The following is a 26,772-nucleotide window of genomic DNA, read 5'->3' as shown; positions in this document are numbered from 1 at the left end:
CCATACCAGGAGACACATACTGACCCAATCCCATAACCTGCCGCCAGCATCCTGGATTAATGACAAAAGCACTGCCATCAAAGCTCAAGAAAAGCACGAAAGGCAGATGATGTGGTCTGCTTAAATGCTATAGCAGTTAAACTTTGGTTTTATTTAATTTTTGCATGCATTGAAAGTATCACCAAATGCATCATCTGCACCGGGCAAAAAGGAAGCTGATAATATTTTATTTCCATGCTTTGAAAGTTTACCATTCTGTTTAGGAAAGGAGAGTAAAAAAAACATAAAAGAAGCATCTGCACTGCTAGGCTGCGAGGAAAGAGAAACGCATGTATGTTTTGCTTTTCTGTGGCCTAAACAGAGGGTCGTAATGAATGAAGCCCAGCCTTTTTTTAATGGGCCGAGCACAGAGCCCTGAGGGACCACGTGCACTGGCACATAATCTCAAACCACTGGCAATCCCTGACAGTGGACTCCAACAAACCGCCATCTTTAATGCTAGTCACTCATTCAGTGATGACCTAAGCATCATTAAACATCTGAAGCTCAGTTGCGTGCCTTTAAAAAAAGAGAAATTACACAAAATGACTCAAGCTAATTACAGAATATAGAGTCATGACCGAGACCACACAGCGGCCACACAGCTGCGACTTTTGCAGATGGTAATAAAGTGGCAACAATACATTGAACTACAACAATTTAGCACATTGAATTTACGATAAAAAAACAACAAAAGCTATGGTGTTTATAAAGTAGCAGAGAAAGCAAATTCCACGTGGAAAAAGATTCATATGGCTCTGATCTTTCCTACCACAATGAATCAGTGACTGAGGTTTGGAACAAAACATCCCTCATGAAAACAGTGTCTATTAAACACTGCAATAAAGAGCATCACATATGGAAACAAATCATTGCTTGTTGGGAGAAAGCTAAGCAGGGGTTTCCTTATGCAAAATACGTAAACCGTTTTCCTGACTTTGGTTACATTGTGGTCCAAAGACTTCAAGGTCTCTGCCCCCAGGAGCCTTTTGTCTTCCACACACAAACACTGGTTTACAGGTGAGACCGGTTCTCAGGTTTACTGTTGAAACACAGCACGAAAACAAGACAAGAATCTGTGTCTCAGCACTTTGTCAAGACAACTGACAGACTTTCTCTTGAAGTTACAATAGCAGGGCAACCTTAGACCTTTAATATATCCACCGACCAGGGTTCAAAATTAGCACCATCCACCAGCCAAATGCTGGTAAAAGGCTGGTAGATTTGCTTCACTCACCAGCCAATAAAACAATGGTAATCTATTGAGTCGCTGGTAAAATTTGAACATTTACTAGCCATTTGGCTGGTGGACAAAAAAGTTAATTTTGGACCCTGCCACCAACACACAGCGCCTGGATCAGGTGTTTGGGATCACTGATGCTTTTGATGGGGGCTCTCGTGGAAAATTAAAACTTGGTTATATGTAGAGCTGAGAGAATAAGTTGATTCGTTGATTCAAATGTACAAATTCCAGTGTCTCAATTGTGATGATGTTGGTTTTCTTTGATGGTAAATTAAATATATTTGGCTTATGGACTGTTGGTCAGACAAGACTGTTGGAAACATTGTCTCGAGCTTTGAAGACATTATAGACAAAATCATAGTTGTAGTGTTTCATATGTGTCTTTTCCATCTTTAATACAACTTCTACCTGTTAACAGTGCACAAAAAAAAATGTAAGTTGGATTTTAATAAACAACTGCTGCAACTATCTAAAATAAGATGTTTAGTCAATTGACTGACATTAATAAGACATTATTCTGATAATAGAGGTTTTTAAGTAAAAAAATACAAACATGGTCTTGTTCAAGCTTCTCAAATTAGAAAACGTTCCACTAAAAATATGATAAATTGAATATTTGGGGATTTTGGGCTACTCTTGATTATATAAATCCAATTTAAAAACCCATTTCCGTTTCTATGTTAAACCATGTGGATGGTCAGTTTTATTAAAGATGTTACTGACACATAGATGAATTAAAACGGTAATAAGGAACGAATTAAATGGCAGAAACTCTGACTGACGACTGTCACGTACAGTAGGCTATCGGGGGGTCATACTGTGCTGCTGCATTGCCTGGCAAAGCATCAGTCTGCTCGGCTTCCCTGCCACGAGTTTCCCCTTCACTGCAGCTCTGGGAGAAAATACCACTACTATAAAAATAAAAAAAAGACGTGGAAACACTTGGATGAAAGTCACAATACGTGTGGCTAAGAATCTTCAACGAAGGCTTGTTCCATAGACGAATAACCACTATTGATGTAGAAAAGTAGTTTTAAAAAGAAGAGTTTTTCTACTTACGTGTAACTGCTGGCGGTGCGATTTTTTTTGAAGCAGCGCCTCTGAAGTCCAGCAGGGTCTTTATGTGTGTCTTCCTCCTGCAGTTTAAGTCTCGGGTTTGATTTGAACTGTTATTTTTTTTCCCCCTTTAGTAGCTCTTCTTGATCCTCCACGTTTTCTCCGGGAACCACAGAAGAATGAATGGTTCCGTCCTCCTCTTCTGCCCCCAGACATACTACCGTTGGGATGGGAGTGACTGCCCCCGTTAGCTCCCTCCCCCCATCCACCAATCACTGCTGTTCAGACTGGACTCATGAGGATAGCCTACATTATTTATTTGATGTCACTATATGTGGAAATGCTATGTGAGTGACCACTGCTGTGTTGTTTGAGGCAGAGAAATGTGTGCTTTTTTTTTCTTCCTTTTACAGATTAAATAGAGAAATGAAAAGATGCATAAAACCAACATTTCTCAAATCAAAGTGTGCGGTCCCTGAATGGCTCACATGCAAGCATCATGGGATACCTGTGGTGAAAAGTAGCCTACATTTACACAAGTACTGTACTTTCTGAGGTACTTGTAGTGTAGTATTTACATTTTATGCTGCTTTAAATACTTCTTTCCCAAAATTTAATTGGGAAATATAAGACGTTTTATTCTCCGCTACATTAATCTGACAGTTTAAATTGCTTTGCAGATTCAGATTATTAACACAATATATAAATCAACTAATAAATGATGATGTATTATTATGGATTAAACTGCCTAACTGAAATTAATTCCACCTTTACCAGCTGCAACATTAAAGTGATGAACACATTAATTCATCTATAATTATAATCCAGTAATATATTATTATTCTGAAATTAGCCATTCTGCATAATGAGTACTTTAACTTTTGGTACTTTCAAATAATAACCAGTCATTTTTGCAACCACTACTCTTTACTAGATTATAGTGAGCATTGTTCACTTTTCTTCTGACATGGAAAAGGAAAGTGTTCAGCAGATTAATCGATTATAAAAAAAATGATTGTCAAGTTAATCCTTACTGGCTGTAATCTGCAACCTGCATTATGGGTTCCCATTTTCTTCCACAACAAACCTTTAAATGTGTTAAAGAGGAAATTTAACATTTCATAATCTATGTAAGCAGATGTTGTCTTAGCATCTCTGATTACCTCTCACTCTAAAGACAAGCTATTCACACAGTATTACTTTGACATTTGAGAAGTCTATATGTCACATTCTCTCTAAATCTGAGTCTTAACCTTTATTGGGAGGCTAACAGCTGAGCTAAAGACTTACAGCTATGCATGTATTCAGGTCCAACATGTCCGTCTATATACGTTGCACAGCAGAGAGCCATACTTAGCATTATTTCCAGACGTGTCTATGAATGCATCTCCCAGTCTCCAGTGTTGTATTCTTGCAAAATCCAGTGTGAGGACGTGCAGGAATGGTGCACAACAACAATTTTTTGTATATTCATTCATGCTTTGCAGGGCAGTGAACGAGTGTGAATGGACTATTTTGAGACTGTTGTGACTAGGAGGGGAACAACTGGAGCCAGGACCTCGGTGCCCTCTTATTTGTGCTCCTCGGTCGGTCGAATGAGACTTGAATGCAGTGAAAACACAAGGGAAGTCTCATGACTTGTTCCGGGAGTTTCTGGCTAAACAACTCTGCAGTTATTGTCAATAATAACCGCCCTGATGTTATCCACCCAGTTCCTGGGGTCATTAACCCTGACTGACCTTTGGTTTGACAGTCAGAATGAAAGCACAATAGAAATACTCCTATAACACATGACTGAGGTCTGCGCTCTCCAAGTGCCCTTATAGTTTAATATGTATTGGAAAATAAAAAAAGTTATTTAAACTTTATTGCGCACATATTCCCTCTGCGTATGCCCTTGTACCTTCCAGCTAAATATTTAATTGGTATTGCATATGTACAGAATGTTTACACTGTAATTTGTGGGCTTTAATCTGAAGAATAACCTATTTGAGAATAAGATAAGGGAAGTATACTGAGACCATGCTCTGCTAAATACCTTTTATCTTAATATAAACCAAGAAGCAATTGAGTTCTTATCTTCTAAAGCTTTTCTGCCTGTAAATACTCCTTAAGAGTGATTACATGCTTTTGGAACAACAGAGATAAGTTGCACCTTCTGCTGTGTGAGAGAGTGGAACGAAAACAAAATGGTATTAACATATCGATGTGAGGGTTCCAGTCTAATAATGCCTCCTTGAATGTGATCTTATATCTGTGGTAGTCTGCCAACACTGAGAGGAAAATTGTTGGGGGGACTCTTTTTTTTTTTTTTTTTTTTTTTTTGGGTTAAGGTGTGATGATGAGCTGTCGGATTTCCCCCCTTCGGGTTCAACACATTCCAGACTGCAATGGTCAGTAGGATTTTAATCTGTTTTCACAGGCACAACACAGACAGACACAATCTTGTTTTGGAATTCCAGTCCCACTTCACTCTGAGACCTTCAGTGTCTCCTTGTGGGCATACCAGAGGGGGAATCAAGGGTGGCAGACGTTTTGTGTCCCACCATCAAAACATCTGAGCCTCCCGCCAGCTATCATATCTTTTACGCTGTCGTATCTTTTACAGTCACATCTTCCTGGGGCATCACACTGGTGGCACACATAGCTTTGTCACAGCTGACAAAACAAAATGGGGCGACATCAGCGCCGGCGAATCCCAGTGTTGATTCAGCAGAGGAAAATCAAGAGTGGGTTTGTCTCTGTAAGGCGGATTTCACAGGGCCGCGTCAAAGTGCAGGATTAAGTGTGAAAGACACACCAAAACCACTTTGAAAGAAGTATGAGGAGGAGACGAGTTGTGACACTCATAATGACATGATGGAATAGCGTGTCAGAAGGGGTAGATCACCACAAGCGGGGCATGAGAAGTGCAAAAGTGGTCTGCAGCCGAGCTGAGAAACTCACAGGGCTTCTGGTTTTAGATGAACGGCACACAGTGGCAACATCTAATTAAATGAGCTATCCCATGATTTTGAAATGCAGAGTTCTGATTGTAGAGTAAACTCACAGAACAAGCGAGTGACAAATTTGTAGCCTCAGCAATGTAAGAAGTGCTTTCTCAGAAACATAAAATAATCATGTGGTATTATGGTAGTCGCCCATTACCAAAATCCCAGTTTAAATTCCATTTAACAGCCACTTGTCTCCTCCTTTTTTAAAGCACGTATACACTTGAGTTCACGCAGTCACTTACTCAAAATTAGAAACCACTTCTTAAAAAGCAAGATAACAAAAAGTAGATTATGTTTTTAAAATTTAAACATGCGAGTGGCTCACACAGTTGCCTTGGGCGGGCCATATGGAGTGGACAGTTACCAACTAAATAATTCAGTAAAATACGACCTCAAATCTCAAAAGCCTCATTAATTAAGCATTAAAGTCGTTTGACAGGAAAAATCCTAACTCAAGGTCCAATTACTGGCTTTTTCTGGAGCTTTCAACAGTGAGCTTCAAAGCTCTGGAGCAGGCGAGCAAGTGGACTTTGGTCAAAATTGATTTGTGAAACCACTCAATGCTTTGTGAGACTTGGATAAGAAGATAGATACCACTCTTCTACATGTCCATTAAATATAAAGCTAAATTAGCTTAGCTTAGTATAAAGACTGGAAACCGCTGGCCTGGCTCTTTCTAAAAGTAGGAGAATGTGCCAACAAGTGCCTGTAAAGCTCACTAAATAACAGTATATTTTTTTTGTTCTGTACAAAAACCAAAGTGTAAAAATGAAAAGCTGTGGATTTACAGGGGTTATGTTTTGGACTATTTCTTGGCCAGGCTTGCCGTTTCCCCTTGTTTCCTGTTTTTATGTTAAGCTGACTTTCTCCTGGTTGTAGCTTCATATTTAGAAAACAAGAGTGGTATCAATCTTTATATCAAACTCGCGGCAGGAAAGTGAATTTTCCAAAACGTCCAACTATTCCAATAATGGTAAACTCATATCCAGCTCAGTTCAGGATTATGGTTTCATAATCATACTGTACAAACAGTAGAGCCCACACTACGACATGAAAGTCAACAACACAGCTTTGGCTTCTATGCTGATGGTTCTAACAATTAAAGCAAACAAGAGTCTGTGACATCTGACTCTATACAGCTCTCCTGTTATCCACAGTAAGCAGCATTGTTGTTTGCCTTGCTCAGATGCCAATCAATTCACATGGCAGGTTAAGGGTCACAGCCCACATTAGGACAGGGCCGCCCACTCTCTGCAGGGAGCATTTCCTGTGGTAGTCTGCGTGCCAGTGGGAGGAGGTCAATCACCAAGAGGCCAAATGTCAAAGAGGGTGGATGTCTTAAGGAAATTAGTTTCTTCTGCTTAGATTCCAAATATGCAAATCATACCTTTGAAAGTATCTGCTTTTTATTCTTTAGTATGTTAGTTTCCCAGGATGTGGTGACACTCTTTATCCACAGCAGCAGCCCAGGAGATATATCACCATAACTCTATCTGATTACCTCCTTGAGAACTTTACATTCATGAATGACTGGCATGTGGGAGTAATTGCAGAAGGCATAACAAAAGGGATACCTCAAGTGCACAAGAAATTCCTCACATTTTCAACCTCTAAACAGAAATACACTGCTTACCCATAAAGCACCTACTCGTTAACTGTAAGGCAACTGGAAGGGGAACAAATAACGTAAAAACAAAAAAACACTTAATATTATTATTTTGTCTGTTTTATTAACAGTTTCACAGCATTTTGGCCACTTTATTATACTATTTGTTTGTGTTCCAGAACCAGAAATAAGAAAAGAAATAAATTGGATAACACATCTTAAGCCTCTGCCACTAGGCACACAAAGTAGAGCACACTTCATTTAAAGCCTTTTAAACTTGAAATTTTTGAACAAAAAAAAACATTTTGGCTATATAGGGGCAATGCACACATCACAACATTGACCTATTATCACCTTATAAAAAGGTCTTGTTAGCAAATGGTTGCTTAATTACACATCCAGCAGATACGGAGCACCATTAGCATTCATTTGCAGTCGTGGTTCTGGCAACCATAAAAATATAAGTCCAATATTCCCTCTCCTTTTAGCTTTGTTTTTGCTCTCCACGTGTGGCCTCATTATCTTGCACATTACTCAGTGATTTGGTGACATAAGGTTCCCTACAGAAATCATGTCCTGGTGATGGTCACATGTTTAAAAAGGTAACCTCTAACATGTTGCTCTCTCCTGTACAATCATTGAAAAAGCTCCAAAAAGACACCATAGTTTGCTTGGTATTGAAATATTTCTCACAGGTTTAAAAACAGCCATTTTTGACAGCCTTGTGGCTTCTCAACAGTAGACAAATGAAGTGCAAATACCTGAAACTGCAGGGAGGTATAGTCTTTACAAATCAGCAACATGTGTAGCTGACAGCATTTACGCAATCGCCTTAAGTAAACCTCCGAAAGCAGAGCAGGGACACCGAGATCAATAACAACGGCAGCATCGGTCAGTCAATTAACGACTGTTAAGTTTCTCCATTGATTGATGAAAATGTAAAGAATCTAGTTGGTCATAAAAAATAAAATATATAAATCCCTCATCGTCATTGCCGTCTAAGCCCAGGGTCCCCAGGCTCCAGTGGGGCCTGGGTCACATCTGGGGTCATCACTGGGGAAGTTTATCGGCACAGTCCTCTTCTGGTATTGCTGAAGCCTACGGAGGAGGTAGTCTACTACGGTGGGGAACTGAGCGGATAGTTCATTCCTCTCCTCTGGATCTTTTTCTATGTCAAACAGCATCACGGACTTCAGTGGATCCACCATGGAGCGGCTCGACTCGGAGGCGTTGTGGCCGGGCTGCGGGAACCAAACGTCACAGCCTTCGAGGAAATAAGATGGAAGTTAGCAGCAGTAAGAACATTTACACAAGTACCGTACTCTTTGAGGTGCTTTACTTGAGTATTTCCATTTAATGCTATTTCATACTTCTTCTTGTGACGCTGGAAACAAGTTTACTTCAATGTGGCCTAATTGGTTCAGCGGTGTTGCTCGCAGCAAGGTCACAGTTTTTAGACCGTGGTTAGGTGTATGGTGAAAACGTGGTTAAGTGTATGATAACTAGGGGTGAGAATCACCAGAGGTCTCACGATACGATATTATCCCGATACTTATGTCACGATACGATATTATTGCGATTTTAAAGATATTGCAATAGTCTGCGATATATTGCAATATATTACCTTTTTTCCAACTTCAGATTTTTCCCAATTTCAAATGATGTCCCGAAAGGACAATTTTGTCAACATCTGTTGTATCTAAAAATATACATTTCTCTGTTTGTTCATCACACTTCAGTTTTATTGGTGCAAAATGGGATTGTCAAGCAGACAAACTGACCAACACATATATCATAAAAGATCAATACTTGGCGTCTGTGTATCAATACAGTATTGCCAAGAAAAACATTGCGATACTATGCTGTATCGATTTTTTCCCCCACCCCTAATGATAACGTGATAAGACTAAAAGATGAACTATTATGTTTGATTGGTTTTGTTTTTTTATTTAAAATAAACGGATTGTCATATCCAACTTTACGTTTTGAACTCTTGGACAATTGATTGGCAATTGTTTGTTCAAAACACGCATCTACACCGAGGCCACGCATTAATTACCGACCAAACAAAAAAACAAATGTCCGCCAACACTTTTACTGCAGTACATATCAGAGGGAAAGAATGTACTTTTTACTGCAGTGCATTGAATAGACAAATAATAAGCTTATAAAATACAATGCATTGTTAAAGAATAAATCAGTGGCTCCCGACATTTTTGGCTTGTGACCCTTTATAAATCTAGTTGAGGCCAGTCACATTTTAGCTGTCTATAAGTAATTTCTAAAAGTCACCAAAGAGCCATTTCCTCTCCAAACATCTCACACGGTTTTTATTTAGAAAAGGACAAAAAAGGGTAAAATTATCCAATAATTTACAAAAAGATGATACCGTTTGGGTGTGCTTTATCTTCTTTTTTCTCCAATAAATCATCTCACAACCCCTCAGATTTATCTTGTGACCCTTTGGAGGGGCCCGACCCCTAGATTGGGAACCAATGGACTAAACAAACTGTATATAAAGCAGGCAAAACTAGCTTCACCTCTGTTGTCTTTTCTACATAACAAGTACTTTTACCTGGATACTTTAAGTAAATTTTGCTGATAATGCCTCTGTATAACATAATGCTTCTTCCACCACTGATTAGCAAAGATAAGAAGCGAATGTGTTTCCGTGCATAAGCGTGTTTGATTTCACGCTTCCCAGTTAGACTAAACATGTCATTACGGGTGACAGGAGATACTGACCTGGGTAGCCAGTCAGCAGCTTCCAGTTTGAGGATCGAATGGCGGCGTGAATGGACACATTGAAGCCAGAGTTGGCCCGGGAGGCTCCGCTGACCACCTGATCCAAAGTTAACTGACGCTTGGTGCCAGGACCTGCAGAGAGCAGAGGATGGAGCCGATCATGGAGGTCATAGAGCTTTAAAAATATTTATTAAAACAAAAAAAAACGCAGATTGAGACAATATTAAAACTACCACGGGATACAAACGCCCTCTGTGGATGTCTATGTAAACCATACGAGTCGGTAGACTGGCACCAAATGTCAGTGCATACCTGGGAATCAAGTGAAGGTGTCAAAATAAATATACCAATAAGAAAGGCCTCTTTTTGTGCTGTAAAATCAACAGGGAAACAGCAGGACTTGAGCACTTTAAAACAATCCTTTCCTTTAAGAACAGAGATTGTTGTGTGTATGAATTTCCTCAAATACGTGGAACTTTTAGGGCTGGACAAATATGGTGGTAATGTGGTCTACTCAGCAGCACCAGTCTTTTCATTTCTGCCAAGCACAATGAATAATTTGCCATTGCTGCAGTTGGGCAGGTTTGAGCGGTAAGCAAACGAGGAACAAGGGTCAGCGTTACAAACTGGCATCATTATTTCCAGTTTCATAAGGCAAAAGTAAATAATTTATCTTTGTTCTGAGGATGTCCAGACATTTCTGCAGCCTCCTGCCACGAGCTATTTCTGCTCTAACGGAAAATGTGTCCCAGAAGCAAGCACACCTCTTTTCCCTGGCCTTGAGAGTATTCTCAGGTTCACGCTGTGTTTGACCCCGGCAATATGGTCCTGATTAGACAGATTTGCAAGTAATTTCAGCGTCCTGACGCTGTCAAAAACAAGTATTTCCTCACATTCTTTGCGTATAGACAAATCGCCACCCACCCAAAGCCCACGTTCCCATCCCAGCTCGTTTTTATAGAGTCGATTCAACCACAGCAACATGACTGGAGAATTAAAACATTTCCGATCTCAGCGTTTTCGCAACCACATGATAAAAGCTCCGACATTGAATTCTTCAGTGATCATTGCGCAAAATGACATGTGGGTCTCTTAATTGCTCTCGCATGCATTAAGCTGGGTTACTCAACACGGCGCAATCCCTGAACCTAGAAACCAGATTTGTGTAAACAACTAGACTTGCAGAGCTCTAATCCTTTGCATAAGAAGGGTAAAGTGCGGTATTGACATCATGCCAGATTCAGGTGTTAAAACTGTTATTTAAGCAGGCGGGTGAGGTTTAATTTCTAGCTCTTCTTACACTTGCTTCTTTAAGGAAAAGGGGCCTCAAAACCCCAACTGTTCATTTCTTACATTCATTCTTTGCATGAGCGCCTCAAAGCAGGGCCTTGCTCATCTGGATCCACAGCAGGACAATCCACAAATGGGCTCAAGAAAAAGGAGGGAGGCGAGGGGGAGGAAGAAGAAACCCTGAGAGAGCAGAGGAGTATGGAGGGGAAATTTGGGGGTGATTTAAGGCTTGGGCCAAGTCCAGGGTTTCTCCGCGAGAAGTTCAGGGACCCCTCTGTGATCCATTTAGCCGGAATCCCTCTTCTCAACCAGAGTGAGAGCAAAGAAGGGGGATTTTAAAAAGCAACTTGAAAGGAGAAAGTATGTTAAAAGGGGACAAAGCTCTTTTATGAGCTAAATAGAGAAACCAAGAGAAGAAGCATGAAGGGAGAAAAGGAAGGAAGAAACGTGGAGGAGCAGGGTCTCAAAGAGAGTCTGGGTTAATAGGAAAAGAGGAATCTCGGCCTTGAATGCATCAGGAGGAGCTGGTTGTCACTGTGGTGGCTGACAATAAAGAATCAAACATAAAACATGAATGCTTGTGAAGCAGCCGTGCTTTTCTCTCATCATCCAGATGATTTAGATCGTAATGACCAACAGTAAACTTGGACGATAGTTTGAGCTCCGCTGGCTTATAGCTGTATAAACAGTGGTGTAAAAAAATGCAATAAATCAGTGATTAGACTAAAAATAAACTTTTTATGTAAACGGGCTATTTGGGTGTTTTCCCAGTAGTTCATGGTTAGATGAGGTTGTAGGTGAAAACGTCATTCTTTTGTGTATTGTCAAAAGGGATTATTTCAGCTTTACGGAGCGTTTAAGTGCCTTTCAGCTCATTGTTTTGTTTTTACGGCCCACAACTTTAATGTTTTGGTCCGCCAACCCCCCATCAACCTTGTTTCCAGTTGCAGCAGTTAGTGACTAGCTGGTGAACATAGTGGAGCATTTAGCGGCTACAGATCCAGATATTTTAAGAGTTGGTGGAGACCAAAACAGAGCTAAAAAGGAGGAACTTATGTCCAACTGGATGTATAAATAGGCAACTGTTGGCTTTTATAAAGACTTTAAAAAGAGATGATATGTTAGTGCACCCAAGTTGCAAAAATAAATCAATTAATGCTGCTTTGAGATGAAAAAAAAAGGTTGAATTGACCCTTCTGGTGTAGGACGATCTTTTCGCTGTGTACCTGACACAGGTACAACACACGACGGTTCCTTACACATATTCACATTTAGTTACCTTACCTTTTGTACCTGCAATGCTGTTTCCACACAAAATGAGAGGCAAATTTCGCCTTGGGTTACTTGCCCTAGTTTAACCATAAGGGATCATTTGTGTTCATTTGCGTTACTCGCTCGAGATGCGCAGGTGTAGATACCAACGTTTCTTTTTGTCCTCGACCATGGAGGAAATAACCACAATCACTGCTTTGTACGTGTTGTAGAAGTCTGAGATACGTTGGAAAACTAAACACCGTCATGTCTGGGTTCATAACATCATCCGGAGGATAGGTTTTCAATCTTGCGCAGCGCTGCGCAAATGTTTTACTCAAGTTTAAAAATGTAAAAACTTGCGCTTATGACATGAAAGCACAACGCAATTTTGGGTCTATTTGCTTCTTTGCATTGGACTTTGTTTGTAATCGCGCTGCGCGAAACGTTTGAGTTGAGAACGTTTGGTGTGAACACACCATAAGAGTATGATTTCTCACCAGCCTCCCTTTAGTGAACGCCAAACAAGTTTGAAGCTGAAGTTGAACCCAAATCTCTGTAACATTTGGCAGGTGACCTTCACCATGGATTTAGTTGCAGAATATATTGTACATTTCATGTTAAATCAGGACTGGCCGCCAATGTTACACACTGACTCAGGTAGACATGTGATCTGTACTAACCTTTTAAGGTTCCAGTTTCACGTGATAGACACCAGCAACCCCTTAGAGCTTTATAAAAAAACAAACTCCTTTTTGCATCCCATTACCAATTTATACTGCAGTGCCACATATGGTATTGATAAGTTATAACTAATCTTCTCCCACACCTACTATATGCTGGAAGAGAAGAAAACTACTGTACTTTTACAAGATGAAAGAAACGGTATGCATCTATTCTCATGACGACCCATTATGTGCCCACTATGGCACATCTGTGAAACATTTCAGTCCAAAAATGTACTCCTCGTATACCTCTACTATTTTTGAATGTATAACTAAAAGGTGCAGTATCCTACACAAATGACCACCTAATATTAAGTGGTTTAGACAAGAATGAGACAACTCCACTGTGTCTGAAAGCCTGCCTGAAACCACACACACACACACACACACACACACACACACACACACACACACACACACACACACACACACACACACACACACACACACACACACACACACACACACACACACACACACACACAACTGAAAATAATATAACAAATACCATTTTACCAAAATTAAAAGGACCTCTACTGATAATAATCCAGACACCATGTGAGATTTGCCTCCAGCCAGATTCCTTATACACTCTTTATCCAGTCAAAACAAATTTCAAACACTCATAATAAACGAGGTGGATTTCTAATGTGAGTTTAGTCCAACGTTATGTAGCGCTATGCTATTCTTAGGCCCCAGTCTGCTTTGACTCGAGTTAATTGGATTCACGATGTCTAGTGGATTTGTGAATCCCGGCTCAAACAATGAGCGTCTTGATACTACAACTTGGCCACAGTGGGAAGAGAGAGAGAAAACAGTAGAACTACAACATTAGAAATGACGCACAGCGCAGACATCGAAACACCGAGAGGAACATGAGGTTTTCATCACTGGGAGATGATTAATGGTTAAAGAAATGCTCTCCATGTGTCCGTACTGGTTTCCTCCAACAGTCCAAAGACATGCAGGTTAGGTTTACCAACAATGAACTAAATGGTTGTCGGCCTATATTTGTCAGCCCTGTGACAGACTGGTGACCAGTTGCCTCTCTCCCAGTGTGAGCTGAGAAAACCTCCACTCCGCTCCCTGTGACCACGAACAAGATTTATAGATAAAAGGATCAATGGATGAGTTTAAATCAGTAGTTCCTAACTAGGGTGAGAGGTCACCGGATGATTAAAAGAATATTAAAAGGAGACATACACTACCGGTCAAAAGTTTGGGGTCACTTAGACATTTCCATTCCACTCCATTACAGACAGAATACCAGCTGGGATCAGTTGCATTGTTTTTTAAACAGGGCAGCAGTTTTCAGATTACATTATGTGCTTACATAATTGCAAAAGGGTTCTCCTATTTTTTCTCAGTTAGCCTTTTAAAATGCTATCAGATTATTAAACAGAATGGGCCTTTGGACGATTGGATGAATGGTTGCTTATAATGGACAATGTAGATGTTGCATTAAAGATCAGCCACTTCTGTCTACAACAGCACATAATGTAATCTGAAAACTGCAGCCCTGATTAAAAAAAAAAAAAAAAAAAAAAAAAAAAAAATGCAATGGGTCACTTAGCAAGTCCCATTCCACTCCACTACAGACAGAATACCAGCTGAGATCAGTTGCATTGTTTTTTTAGTTTTTTTTTTAATCAGGGCAGCAGTTTTCAATATGTGGTTACATAATTGCAAAAGGGTTCTCGAAAGTTGTAGACAGAAGTGGCTGATCTTTAATGCAACATCTACATTGCCCATTATCAGCAACCATTCATCCAATGGTCCAAAGACCCATTCTGTTTACTAATCTAATATAATTTTAAAAGGCTAACTGAGAAAACCCTTTTGCAATTATGTAAGCACATAATGTAATTTGAAAACTGCTGCCCTGGTTAAAAAAACAATGCAACTGATCTCAGCTGGTATTCTGTCTGGAATGGAGTGGAATGGAAATTTCTAAGTGACCCCAAACTTTTGACCGGTAGTGTATTATGCTCATTTTCAGGTTTATTCCTGTATTTAGGGTTTCTCCTAGGGATAGACCAATTATCGGCCCAGGATATTTTTCGCCAGTTTGCAAATCAGCGTTTTATTTGCCTGATAACCAATGAAGTTAATTAATTAAAAAGTGCCCTACTTTAGCTTCGCTCAGCTCTGTGTCTGTCCCTCTGCTTTGGTCTCACTCCCCACTGAGTCTGACTAATGGCGTTTTTCCATTACATGGTACCTGCTCGACTCGCCGTTTTCCATTGCAGATTTTAGTATTGCCTCAGCGTGGCTGGTCGTCATAGCAACTGCCGTGGACGTGGCTTAGTAGCTTGTTTTCCCATTGACATATCCCCGACGCATTTCCTGGTTCTCCGTCTCCGTAAACAACATGATATCAAAGAGATAGTTAAAGTTTACTGCTCCAGATTTCCCACCGTGGTCACATATATAGGACTCTAGAGTCGCTACTCGCTTTGTTTCACTCACAGATATATGACTCTAGAGTCGCTACTCGCTGCGGAGATAATCGCCGTCACTCTCTCACTTCTCCCTCGCTCACTAGCTCCCCACACACACACACACGGCGATTCGACACACACACATCACACATGCACACACCAGCGCACCAGTAACCATCAGGCCACTTGTATGCTACGGAGAAAGCTCTGCGTGGAGCCTCCGGCAGCAAAAAAAACACCGCTGGCTAAACTATTTAAAAATGCCGTCTCTCGCTAGCAATGCAGTGATCAGTGACGCTTCTTTCCGACCAATCAGCAGCCTGCAGGGTTTCACGTCACCTTCTCGGCTCGCCTCAGCTCGCTTGGAACCTCGACTGAGCAGGTACTAAAAAAAGTACCTGTTAGCAGGTACCAGGTACTTTTTTTGTAATGGAAAACCAAAAAAGGAGAGTAGAGTCGAGTAGGTACCATGTAATGGAAAAGCGCCATTAATGTCCCAGCCACTTGCATAATGTAATGGACAGTTCCGCTTCCAACCTGTAGGGCAGTGTTTCTCAACGGGGGCGGTACCGCCCCCCCAGGGGGCGTTCAGAAGATGATGGGGGGCGTTGGAAGCAATTTTTTGGAACGGGGGGCATTGAGGTGCCGTTGGGGGGCGTTTGTTAGAAAGCTAGTTTAAACCAAAGATTCACAATGACATTAAAAGCTGCCAGTTTATAGCACTGCGACTGGACGAGACGGGTATCCTAACTTTTCTGTGCTTCTGTCAGCTTTGTTTGGCGCAGCTCCGTGCTGCCTTCATTGAAACGGGACATCAGAGCATCGTCTTAAATAAGCTCTGTAGCTACTACGTGAAGCTGCGTTCAGAGAAGAAAAAAAAGCAATCGCCGCGACGTCCTGTTGTGTTCTTTAACCCCCCCAATGTAGCACAAGTAGACTTTATATTTCACAGTAACAGTTTTTCGTCAGATGCTTTATTAAACACAACGTTTCCTACTGTACCTGAATGCAGCTTCATTTCACGGAGAAAGAGTGAAAAAAAAGAGACGTGCGAGAGATATTGACTTTCACACCTCCACAAAACAAACTTCACAAACAATAAAGGACATTCAAATTATAGTCATCTTATAAAAGGTGCTGAGGTTCACACCAGGGACATGCAGCAGGTCTTTTGATAATACCTATTTATAGTTTGAATGTTACATATCTAGTCGTTCTGATTGGCTGCGGTTATTTAATTTGAATATCAAATGGTTGCATTTTTTTTTAAAAACCTGTAAATATATAATTTCTATTCACATGGCGTTTTTGATACCTTGGAAACTAATACATGTTGTTTGTCATTCAATGATTTGATTTTTTGATTATTTTTGATAGCAATGGTAACAGCAATAATAGGCCTACATTAGGGCGTAATCATTAATATTCAGGGCATTTAGCCTACATAATATTTGATGGGGGGGCGTTAGGGACCTGGATAATGGATAGGGGGCCGCTGGCACAAAAAAGGTTGAGAACCACTGCTGTAGGGGGACCGAAGCGAGAAAAGTTCTCTAGTGTTGTTTTAAAAAGGGATTACTCTACATCCGTTTACCTCATCATTTGAAGCTTTGGCCCCGTTTTATATATTTTATATAATATATTAGAACACCTGTAACATTATATATACTGTATGACAGAAACCAAGGAAAAGCATAATAGGTCCCCCTTTAAAAAAAACTAAAAGAGTCAGCAGCCATGCTAACAGCTCTGTGAGGCTTTACCTAAGCTGCTCGTATACAGCGTCAGAAGTGCTTGTCGAACAGTCAGATAACTTCAGAAACCATCTCCCCATCACACCTTTCCAACGCCACGGGTTTGAACTTCTCTCTTACAAATAGTTGTGTCAAGAATGAAAAAAAAAAAAAAAAAAAGAGAGCTGTGACTTCTCATGTGAACAACACTTTGAATGTTTCCAGGAGAGACTGTCTGAAAATGTGGGCCCTCATTCTCATATTTATGCAATATCACACCCAGTTGTTGTCGAGACATTTCAGCCTGCAAAGTGGCAGACCGACGCACCAGTTTTATTTGAACTGTTCACAAGTTAACTCAGTTAACATTCACAGTCAAGGCCATAATGAGGGCTGGGATGAGGGGACATGATCCAGCATTCAATATTTACTGTACATGGAAACAAAATGTTTTACTTTATGTATTACGTTTATACTCAAAAGTGTTCCATATTCTCACTATTCACTATCTTTAAAAATCGGACTTTTCTTAAAAGCAAGTGATGGATGACTGTGATGATTTTCCTCATTTCCATTTGCGTCAGGAAGTTTCTCAAAAAAAAAAAAACATGTTGCTGCTGCATTGGTATGACATAAACTGGACGCAAACGGAGTTTCCAGATTTACATAAAGAAGTGATTTTGATCTCAGCCTGTTGGCAGGGAAGTGATGGGATCTCTGCAGCTTGTATCAGCAAATGTTTGCATTTCACAAGATCGTATTTCTAAATTCATGTCAAAATTCTCTCTTTACCACATCTGGATGGGAGCATGCGTACATACATGCTGTACATACACACTTACACAGCACAGGGCAGTTAGGAAACTCAACCCTCAACTCTGTCCAAATCCACAAATGAAACCCTGCTGGAGGTATTAGTTCTTGTGAATATAAATCAGAGTGTAGACAGACTGGAGAAAAGCCCCGTTAGTGTGCAGTGAGACATGGGAACTTACATGGAGCGATGTCAACATACAGAGGGTCAATGTTGTGCAGCAGCTCCAGTCTGGGTGAGGCGAACCCTTTGCTGTAAGATGAAAAAAATAAAAATAAAAAAGTGTAACTCTTTAACATATGGATACACAACCCATCACATGCACACACACACACACCCACAACACCATGTCTGACTCATGCATTGTAAAATCCACCGGGATCTGTAAATGTAAACCAGCTGGCCCGTTGTTCACCAGGCAGTCATATGCTCTGACCGCACCTCACCACAGAGAAAACACACTGCTCTGACTGACCACAGTGTCTGATAACACAACTAAAATAACTCTCTCCTGCCTGCCTACTGTTCTCGGCCTTCATTTGGTTTTCATTCCACCGGCGAAGCTGCTGTTTTCTGCGGCAGGCAAGCCAAATAAAACAACAACAAAAAAATGAAACCGTAAAGCAGCGAAAACAAACAGCGATTTTGTGCCCTGCGTTGTTGTGCAGCTCACACGGCAGCGGCAGTAGCCGGCGGTCAGCTGACGTGCGTCAGCCAATCGAGTCAAGTGGAGGCTGGGAGTAGTAGTTTGCGGTCCGGGCTAAAGCCTTGATTTTCTGCTGGGGCTCTGCTGCAGCCCTCAATTTCACCTCCTTTCACTGAGTCCACATTTAGTTTACAAATATAATGTGTCAGTCAAACGGGAGTCAGTGACAGCCTGTGTGATGACAAACTGACGTGGAAAGTGCATCTGTGGTCTGCCAACAGTTTCTTCGCAAAGAACATAATGAGATATATTACGCATAAAAGAGTTACAACATTTTTGAGCATGTTGCCACATAAAAGGATTTGCAGCTAAACAAATTCGCTTGGCCAATAGCAGGCTTTCATAAATCGTAGAGGCAGAGGTGGGGATGGAGAGAGGATAGGGGGTGGAGGGGGGGGAGAGAGGGGGAGAAAGGGATGGAAGGACTACAGATTTGTGTGAGAGTGACTGATGGAATTTCCTTCTCCTTGAGCTCCCATTGCCACAGTAACAAAGGGCTTATTGAAGGAGCAGGGGCTCCTAAAAGAAAAAGACGCTGGGTCAGGGAGACAGGCAGAGGGAGTTGGTGCGGGTGCACATGAGGGGGGGGGTGAGGATCGGAAAGAGGCACAAAGAGAGGGCAGGCTGTCAAAATTAAGAGCTGGTATCACTCACGCTGTGAACTTAGGTCACAGGCTGACCTGCCATCCAAGAATCACTCTCAGCCGGGAGTTCGAGTCCCAGATGTGTGAAAAACCTTCACAGTACAAACCGCTCAGCTCACCTGATTGTGTTCCACACGTTGAATCCGTCCAGCGGCTTTGAACCGTTGGTGCTCCCTCCTGCCAGGCCGACAAGTGTCGGCAGCCAATCGGAGACGTGGATGAGTTCGCGGCTGACGGTCCCGGGTTGCTTCAGTAGCGGGCTGGCGACGAATGCGACTCCGCGGATCCCGCCTTCCCACAGCGACCACTTCCTCCCTCGCAGTGGCCAGTTGCTGCCACCGGTCAGCGTCTGACCTCCGTTGTCTAGGGACAAAATGTCATGACACAAGGAGAAAAAAAGATGGATCGGGGAGTTAAAATCAGTAAACAGGAAAATAAAGACCTAAAGATGAGATGGGGGGAGGGGGTCAGTGTACTGAATGCTGTAGAAGACTAAGAATCACTAGCCCCATATAGAATCCAAACCAACCGACCAATGCAATATTTCCACAGAATGCCGATTTCATGCACTTCCAGTGAAGGAAAAAAAGAGAGGAGAACAGAGTGGAATATTGCTTTTTGCAAACATTTCATCTTTTCAGGCAGAAAGTAGAATTATGTGAGAATGAAAATCCCTTCAGCGACGCAACCCACTGCTGGATAAATGGGACCATTTTTGTTTACACTAAAGGTTTGTGAAGGGAGCATTATGCGACAGCACCACATTGTAACGTCAACGTGGCTACAGCCGTGCTAGCAGCTCTGTGAGGCTGTGCTAAATGCTAACAGCAACATGCTAATAATGCTGATGTTAGGCAGGTATAACGTTCGCCACGGTCACAATCTTAGATTAGCGTCTTAGCAGGTATTTGCCCATAAACGAAAATTGGACAAATTAAAGCTATAATGCCTAGTTTCTGTCACCCCCATGAGGAATTTTAAGTAATGACAACATCATTATCTTCACTCGAGTTTCTGCGCGGGAAAGTCACCGGACGCCACAATCTTCTGAACGTAATCATACTGAGAAATCCAGAGAGAGTTGTGTGGAGCTGATAGTCTTAATTAGCTTTGTATCAACTCATTTGGCAACGGCTTGAATATAACGGACGTTTATTAATATCAAAAAGTTACGCACTAAAGCTTTAACATTTTTTTACCTAATGATGGGGCTAGAGGAAAGGTCAGAGGATCTCCCCAAAGTAATTACAATTCATCCCTAAGGCCAACATGGATGTTTGTACCAAGTTCCATGGCAATCCATTCAAAAAGTTGTTGAGACACTCACTCCGGGAATCCAGCAATGAAACACACACACACTTTGTACGGATTCCCGAGCTGTTCTGGAAAAGACTGTCTGCTCTTTAATGCCTTTTCAAGCTGCTTTGGCGCGCGCTCTCTCTCTCTCTCTCTCTCTCTCTCTCTCTCTCTCTCTCTCTCTCTCTCTCTCTCTCTCTCTCTCTCTCTCTCTCTCTCTCTCTCTCTCTCTCTCTCTCTCTCTCTCTCTCTCTCTCTCTCTCTCTCTCTCTCTCTCTCTCTCTCTCTCTCTCTCTCTCTCTCTCTCTCTCTCTCTCTCTCTCTCTCTCTCTCTCTCTGCTTACAGTAAATTCCCGGTGAGGCAGAAACTTTCATCATAAAGGAATTTCAAGGTTAGGGCTCATTTATTTCCTGTTGAGCCGGATACATGCGGGTCAATTATAACAGCTTGAAAATGACTAAATTGTGTTGAACATAAATCCATTGGTAGACCTTACTCAAGACGGTTGTTTATATATACTGGTCCGGTATTACATAACCAGTGCATCACATTGACACAGAAGGAAGCAGGAGGCGTCACATCAGCAGAGTCGGTGTCTGCCCGGCATCTGGCTGGCTGAATTCTCCCAGTCAGAGCCAACCAAATGTGTGGAAGAAGAACAATGAAACAGGCCACCTACCGCAGGCATAAAAAAAACTTGCACTTTACTTTCACAGCATTGTTCCTGACTTCTAATTACCCTTTAAAACCCCTAAAAAAAAGAAAAAAAAGGAGTTACCTAGTTCAGATGCAATTCATTAGAATTTCCATATGTGGAAACCTGAGAGCAGGCGCATGTTAAGATGATGCTGCATGCCGTCATCTTTGGCCCCAATATGTTCTTCATCAAAAAGGTCTATATGATGGGTTCACGGTTCAACCGTACACTGGAGACTCCAGTGGTGTAAAGATGGAGAGACGAGCCAATTAAATTGTTCCTTCAGTGTGCTTTCTGTCTGGAAATCTCCACACCCTGCTTGACAGAGATCCTGACCGAAAACCCTGATAGAGCAAACACAGCAAAACACTGCTCTCTAGTGGACATCCAGAGTATTACAAGAACACTTTTCAGTTAAAAACAGCCCTGGAAATGTTGCAAACATTAAAAAGGTCCAATGTGTGGGAATTTCTCCCATCTAGCGTTGAGATCATATATGGCAATCAACTCTCTCGCACCACGTAGTTCAAAGTACGTATTCCAGCTACGGTAGCCTTCACGATTCAAAAAGCCGGTCTCTTGCTCTTTTCAATCTTCTTTTTCTTTTATCTGGCCGAAGAGGTCACGCAATGCGAAACTATTTACAGCCTGATTTAAAGAACATTTTATTCCTAAAACCATGGTGAAAATGGATTTTTTTTTTTAAATGGCTGTTGACAGTATTTTCTGATTCATGGAGTAATAAAGAGATATCCAGAACCCTCCCTGTAAAAACATCTTACTCAACTATATCAACAAAATGAAGAATTTTAAACCTGGTTTAATCCAATGTTCACATTTCTGTTCTAGAAAGGTATGCAAATTAACACATATTTAACAAGACACTGCTTCATTTGCATAACAACAAATGATAGATGATTGTCTTAACGTAAGTTATCATCTTGATACTATACTGGATCTGTTAGTTAAAAGATTTACCCCCATTTACCGGTAGCGTCTCACTTAAACATGCAAGGATATTGGTTCCATGTGCTTACCTCCTGACCATGTTGTGCAATCAAATGCGTTATCTAACCCTCTGATGCTTTAACTCAATTAACCCGTCACCTGAACTCTTCTCAACCCTGGAAAACTGGCTTTGATGCACAAAGAAAAATGTGGTTTTCGAGTCTGCTCTTTACGTAGCACTCACTGATTTGGTTTCCATTCTGGCGCGCTATAAAAGCTGTGGAAAATATATTAGCATTCCCAGAGGCGTTCACCTGATTATCCTATTTATGTGCTCTTTCATTGTAGGTTTCCATTTAAAACGTTAGTTAGTTCACTCCAATAAAGTACAACGATCCAGTGCGTCAGCGATGTGCAGCATTTTCCTGCGTCTTAAAAACGTTTTCAACGAGATTCTACAGGAGATGAATTGCTCATTATCCAGCTACGCTTTCCAAAAACACACCTGTTGAGAACACCAGGATGGTGTTGTCCCAAAGCCCTCCCTGCTGCAAAGCCAGAGTGATGTTGCCCACTGCCTCGTCCATGGCCGACACCATGCCGGCATACAGCCTGCGATTGGGGTCTTTGATGAAACTGTAGGGGGCCACGTAGCGCTGGGGCACCTGCAGGGGTGCATGGACTGCTTGCAACGCCACGTAGAGGAAGAGCGGCTGAAAGATAAAGAAAAAAACAGCACGTGAGACTCTCCTCCTGTAACAACAATCAGAAATACTTCATGTCAATTAGGAGTCATCTATTCTTCCGGTGAATAGCTGTCGAGATAAAGTTAATCAGATGATCAAAAACAGGCTCTGCTGCTCTACATTGTGACACTGTGCATGTGTGACAGTTTGTGTGTGTGTGTGTGTGTGTGTGTGTCTCACACCTTGTTAGAGTTGTGTTTTCCAATGATGCTGGTGGCCCTCTGGGTGAGCAGCTCAGTGGAATAGACTCCTTTGTATCCGGCGGCGACCTCTTCTCCTTCACGCAGGTCCAACGCACAGCGAGTCAGCTCCAGCGCGGGGATGGGAACACATCGGACATGAGTGAAATAATCCTCACTGCCAGTCAGGTAGCCTGGAGCGCACATGAATCCAAAAATAAAACTGGGTAATAGAGCTGCAAAGACGAATCAATTGATTGATTAAATCAAATCGCCAACTATTTTGATAAATGGATTAAATCGGGTTGAGTTATTTTTATTCCAGCTTCTTAAATGTGAATATTTCCTAGTTTCCTCTTCCCTCTGTGACAGTAAACTGAATATCTTTGAGTTATGGAAAAAACAAGACATTTGAGGACGTTATCTTGGGCTTTGGGGAAAACTGATCAACATTTTTCACCATTTTCTGACATTTTATAGACTAGAGGTGCAAAGATTAATCGATTAGTTGTCAACTATAAAATTAAATGTCAACTATTTTGATAATCTAATAATCAGTTTGAATGTGAATATTGTTCTAGTTTCTAGAGGACGTTATCTTGGGCTTTGGGAAACACTGATCCACATTTTTCACCATGTTGTGACATTTTATAGACCAAACAACTGATCGATTAATCGAGAAAATAATCGACCAATTAATCGACTATGAAAATAATCGTTAGTTGCAGCCCTATTATAGACCAAACAACTGATCGATTCATCGAGAAAATAATTAACAGATTAATCGACAATAAAAATAATCGTTAGTTACAGCCCTGATGTGTAATATTAGGAATAAAACTGCATCCATAGTTACAGCAAAGGCTTGATATTTAATCAAATATACCAAAGTATGTGTCAAAGCCGCGGCGTGTGGGCAGGCAGTCCTTCTTGTACATGCCCAGGTGCCACTTGCCCACCATGTGCGTGGCGTACCCAGCCTCCTTCATCAGCTGGGGCAGCATTTTCTCATCCAGAGGCACACAGTAGGGCTGACAGGGCCAGATGATCTGATGCTGCATGCCCGTGTGGATCTGAGGTTAAAAAAACAAACCCATATTGTTAGGAATCCAATAATGGCACAAAGAAGGATGTAAGAATAGCAAAAATGGGGAACCATCAGCTTCGGTCGTGACAGTGACGCAAACACAAGTTTCAAAATAACGACTTTTGTCCTCTTTTGTTCTACTTTCCACCAGTGTCCAAGTTACATTGTTATCGCTGGAAAGTTCTTCTAAAACACGGAAAAGTGTACAAACACAAAGTCCTGCCCTGGAGGTGACTTGTCATCATGATGCAGCAGAGGCTCCTTTAGTATGAAGTTTCTTATGAATAATAACTTCACATTTAAAGTTTCTTTAAAGTGGATTTTCTTTTACAGTATATGCAATTCTCTTGTTGCTTTCACACAAAATTCAAATGTAGAAGTATCTAAAGCTGACCAGTGCTACACTGATTGGTTGCTTTTGTTATGATGTGTATTAGTCTCAGGAGTGTTAATGCTCATTGTGTAATGTCCTGAGTTTTTTTTTCACAACATGCCTTTATCACGCAGCTACCTAGACTCTCTCAATTATATATTTGTACTTGACTTGAGTATTTCCACTTTCTGCTCCATTATACTTGTACTCCACTACTATATTGTAGTTTTACTACGCTCCATTTGTCTGACAGTTTTCCCCCCAGTGTATTGCAAGCCTGGTGGTCCACCGACCCTAAGTTGCCCCCCCACCAAGACAAGGCCACTGGGAATTATGTTTACATGTATTTTTCAAATCTCCAGTTAGATTTTAGCACTGACTTAATGTAGGGCCCTATGGAATCTGTCTTATAGCTCTTTTAAATGCTCAGTTTCACAATTACTTCCATGATTCGGTTATCACAGAAACTATTGTGCTCTACATGAACGCTGCCATCAGTCTGTAATCTGTGACCGGCCCCAGCCGAACCCTAGTCGAAAAAAAAGACACTTGCCGCCGGATATCCTAATTTTCTAAAAGAATTGGTACAAAAAAAAATGTTCAGACCTTCATGTTCCCCTCAGGATGAACTGTAAGGACTCATCCCGTACTTTACCTTTTTGTGTACAGTGTTTGTATTTGCTTATATTGTCAAATTGGTGAAGCCATTTCCTTAACTTTCTTGATTTTTGTCAATTCGCATGGGTCTTCTTAAGTTTGAATTGGAGTCCAGCTTTTAGGACCGTTGTTGCAAAGGAGCTGGATGAGATGACATTTTCACCTGACAGCAACATAGTAACCTGGATTAGTTAAAGCACATTTCAACCCCCTTGGGAGATATCAGAATCAGAAAGAAAAGGTGTATTGCCACAGTAAACTACAACATCCACAACGAGAGTAGCATCTACAGTATACAGCATGTCCTCTCTAAGAATATCATGTTGCTGCACGTTGTGTGTAGTCCTAATGGTGAGCATCCTAAAAAAGATCCAAGACATAATTTCATCATGTTTTGACTGGCGGAGGAAAACTAAGTACATTTACTCAAGTGCTGTACACATCTGAGGGACTTGTACTTGAGTATTTCCATATTATGCAACATCATACTTCTACTCCACTACATTTGTGTGAATTTGTTGATGTTGATTGTTTGTGATAAACTGATGGTTGATGTGTTCCTTTATGTGTTGAGAAAATTCATCCTACTTGTACAGTGTAGTGTACTGCTACCTTTACTTAAATTACGGATCTGGGTACATCTTCCAACACTGCCTGGTCTGTACCCACCTTTAAGCCTAGAAACACAGCCCCGATGCAGGCAGCAGGGTGTGTGTCTCACCTGGTATCTCCCGGTCATCAGCTGGTTCCTGGAGGGGGTACACAGAGGCTGAACATAGTAGTTCTCCAGGCGGACTCCTGCTGCTGACAGTTTGTCCAGGTTCGGGGTGCTGATCTCTGAGCTGTGGTAGCCGACATCATGCCAACCGAAGTCATCTGCCAGGATAACCACGATGTTGGGCTGCTGAGCCGCTAAAACCACAGGAATGCTTACGAGAAACGCGGCTGTTATAAGCGAATAAGCTAACGGTGTTCTAGCCATCGTCAAGTTTCTTAGTTATTAACTAGTTTGTCACAAAGTACACGAGGACGTCTGTTTGGTTGTATTTAACGGTAAAGGAAAGATAAACATGGCGGATATGAGGCTTAGCTAAGTGGTTGTCGTAACTTCATGACTTCGTTGTAATAATATCTCATCTAAATGACTGAACTATAAAAGTTTCAACCGCGTCCGCCTGTCACTTCCGTGTTCCGCAGATTAAAAACGCTGCCTGGACTACTGCAGCCAATCAGATCGCACACAAAAAAACAGCCAATCAGATGCCTGGAAAAACAGCCAATCGCATGTAGCTTTGAATAAATTGATCATTAGAAAATTAATCTGCAACTGTTTGAATTGATTAATTCAAAAGATGAAGAAGAAGACTGGGACTCTGAGGAAGAGTGGAGGAGAAGTTATGACACACAAACACCAAATAAAAGACAGCGAGTGCATTGCTTTAATTATCAAGGTATTACTGTAAACCAATTTAATTACATATTCATGAAAAATAACAGATTTA

The 26,772-nt window shown here is 41.3% G+C and overlaps 2 protein-coding genes across 4 annotated transcripts in view; both read right to left on the bottom strand.

Moving 5' to 3' along the window:
• The window catches only part of lhfpl2a (LHFPL tetraspan subfamily member 2a), a 40,800-nt gene extending 38,204 nt beyond the window's left edge, over positions 1 to 2,596 (bottom strand). For all 3 annotated transcript variants that reach the window (XM_028601745.1, XM_028601744.1, XM_028601746.1), the window contains exon 1: positions 2,342 to 2,596. The gene's annotated coding sequence lies outside the window, so the exon portion shown is untranslated. The remainder of the gene's footprint in view (positions 1 to 2,341) is intronic.
• A 4,443-nt stretch (positions 2,597 to 7,039) lies between these two features.
• arsb (arylsulfatase B) lies at positions 7,040 to 26,473 on the bottom strand. Its single transcript, XM_028602326.1, has 8 exons — positions 25,992 to 26,473; positions 24,040 to 24,226; positions 23,157 to 23,347; positions 22,734 to 22,941; positions 19,406 to 19,649; positions 18,118 to 18,188; positions 9,683 to 9,814; positions 7,040 to 8,201 (listed from the first exon to the last, which is right to left on the bottom strand). Exons 1-8 carry the CDS (start codon positions 26,250 to 26,252, stop codon positions 7,936 to 7,938), a joined length of 1,560 nt encoding a protein of 519 aa, XP_028458127.1. The 5' UTR covers positions 26,253 to 26,473; the 3' UTR covers positions 7,040 to 7,935.
• Positions 26,474 to 26,772: the final 299 nt, after the last annotated feature.

The sequence above is a fragment of the Perca flavescens genome, chromosome 16 (assembly GCF_004354835.1).
Source record: "Perca flavescens isolate YP-PL-M2 chromosome 16, PFLA_1.0, whole genome shotgun sequence".
NCBI classification, from domain to species: Eukaryota; Metazoa; Chordata; class Actinopteri; order Perciformes; family Percidae; genus Perca; species Perca flavescens.
This window is presented reverse-complemented; position numbering and strand designations above follow the sequence as displayed.

Coding starts and splice junctions, on each gene's coding strand:
- arsb (XM_028602326.1), bottom strand. CDS start 26,252: ATGGCTAGAACACCGTTAGCTTATTCGCTTATAACAGCCGCGTTTCTC. Junction 24,227..25,991: donor TGATGACCGGGAGATACCAG/GTGAGACACACA, acceptor TTTTAACCTCAG/ATCCACACGGGCATGCAGCA. Junction 19,650..22,733: donor CATCCTGGTGTTCTCAACAG/GTGTGTTTTTGG, acceptor TTTTGTCCCTAG/ACAACGGAGGTCAGACGCTG.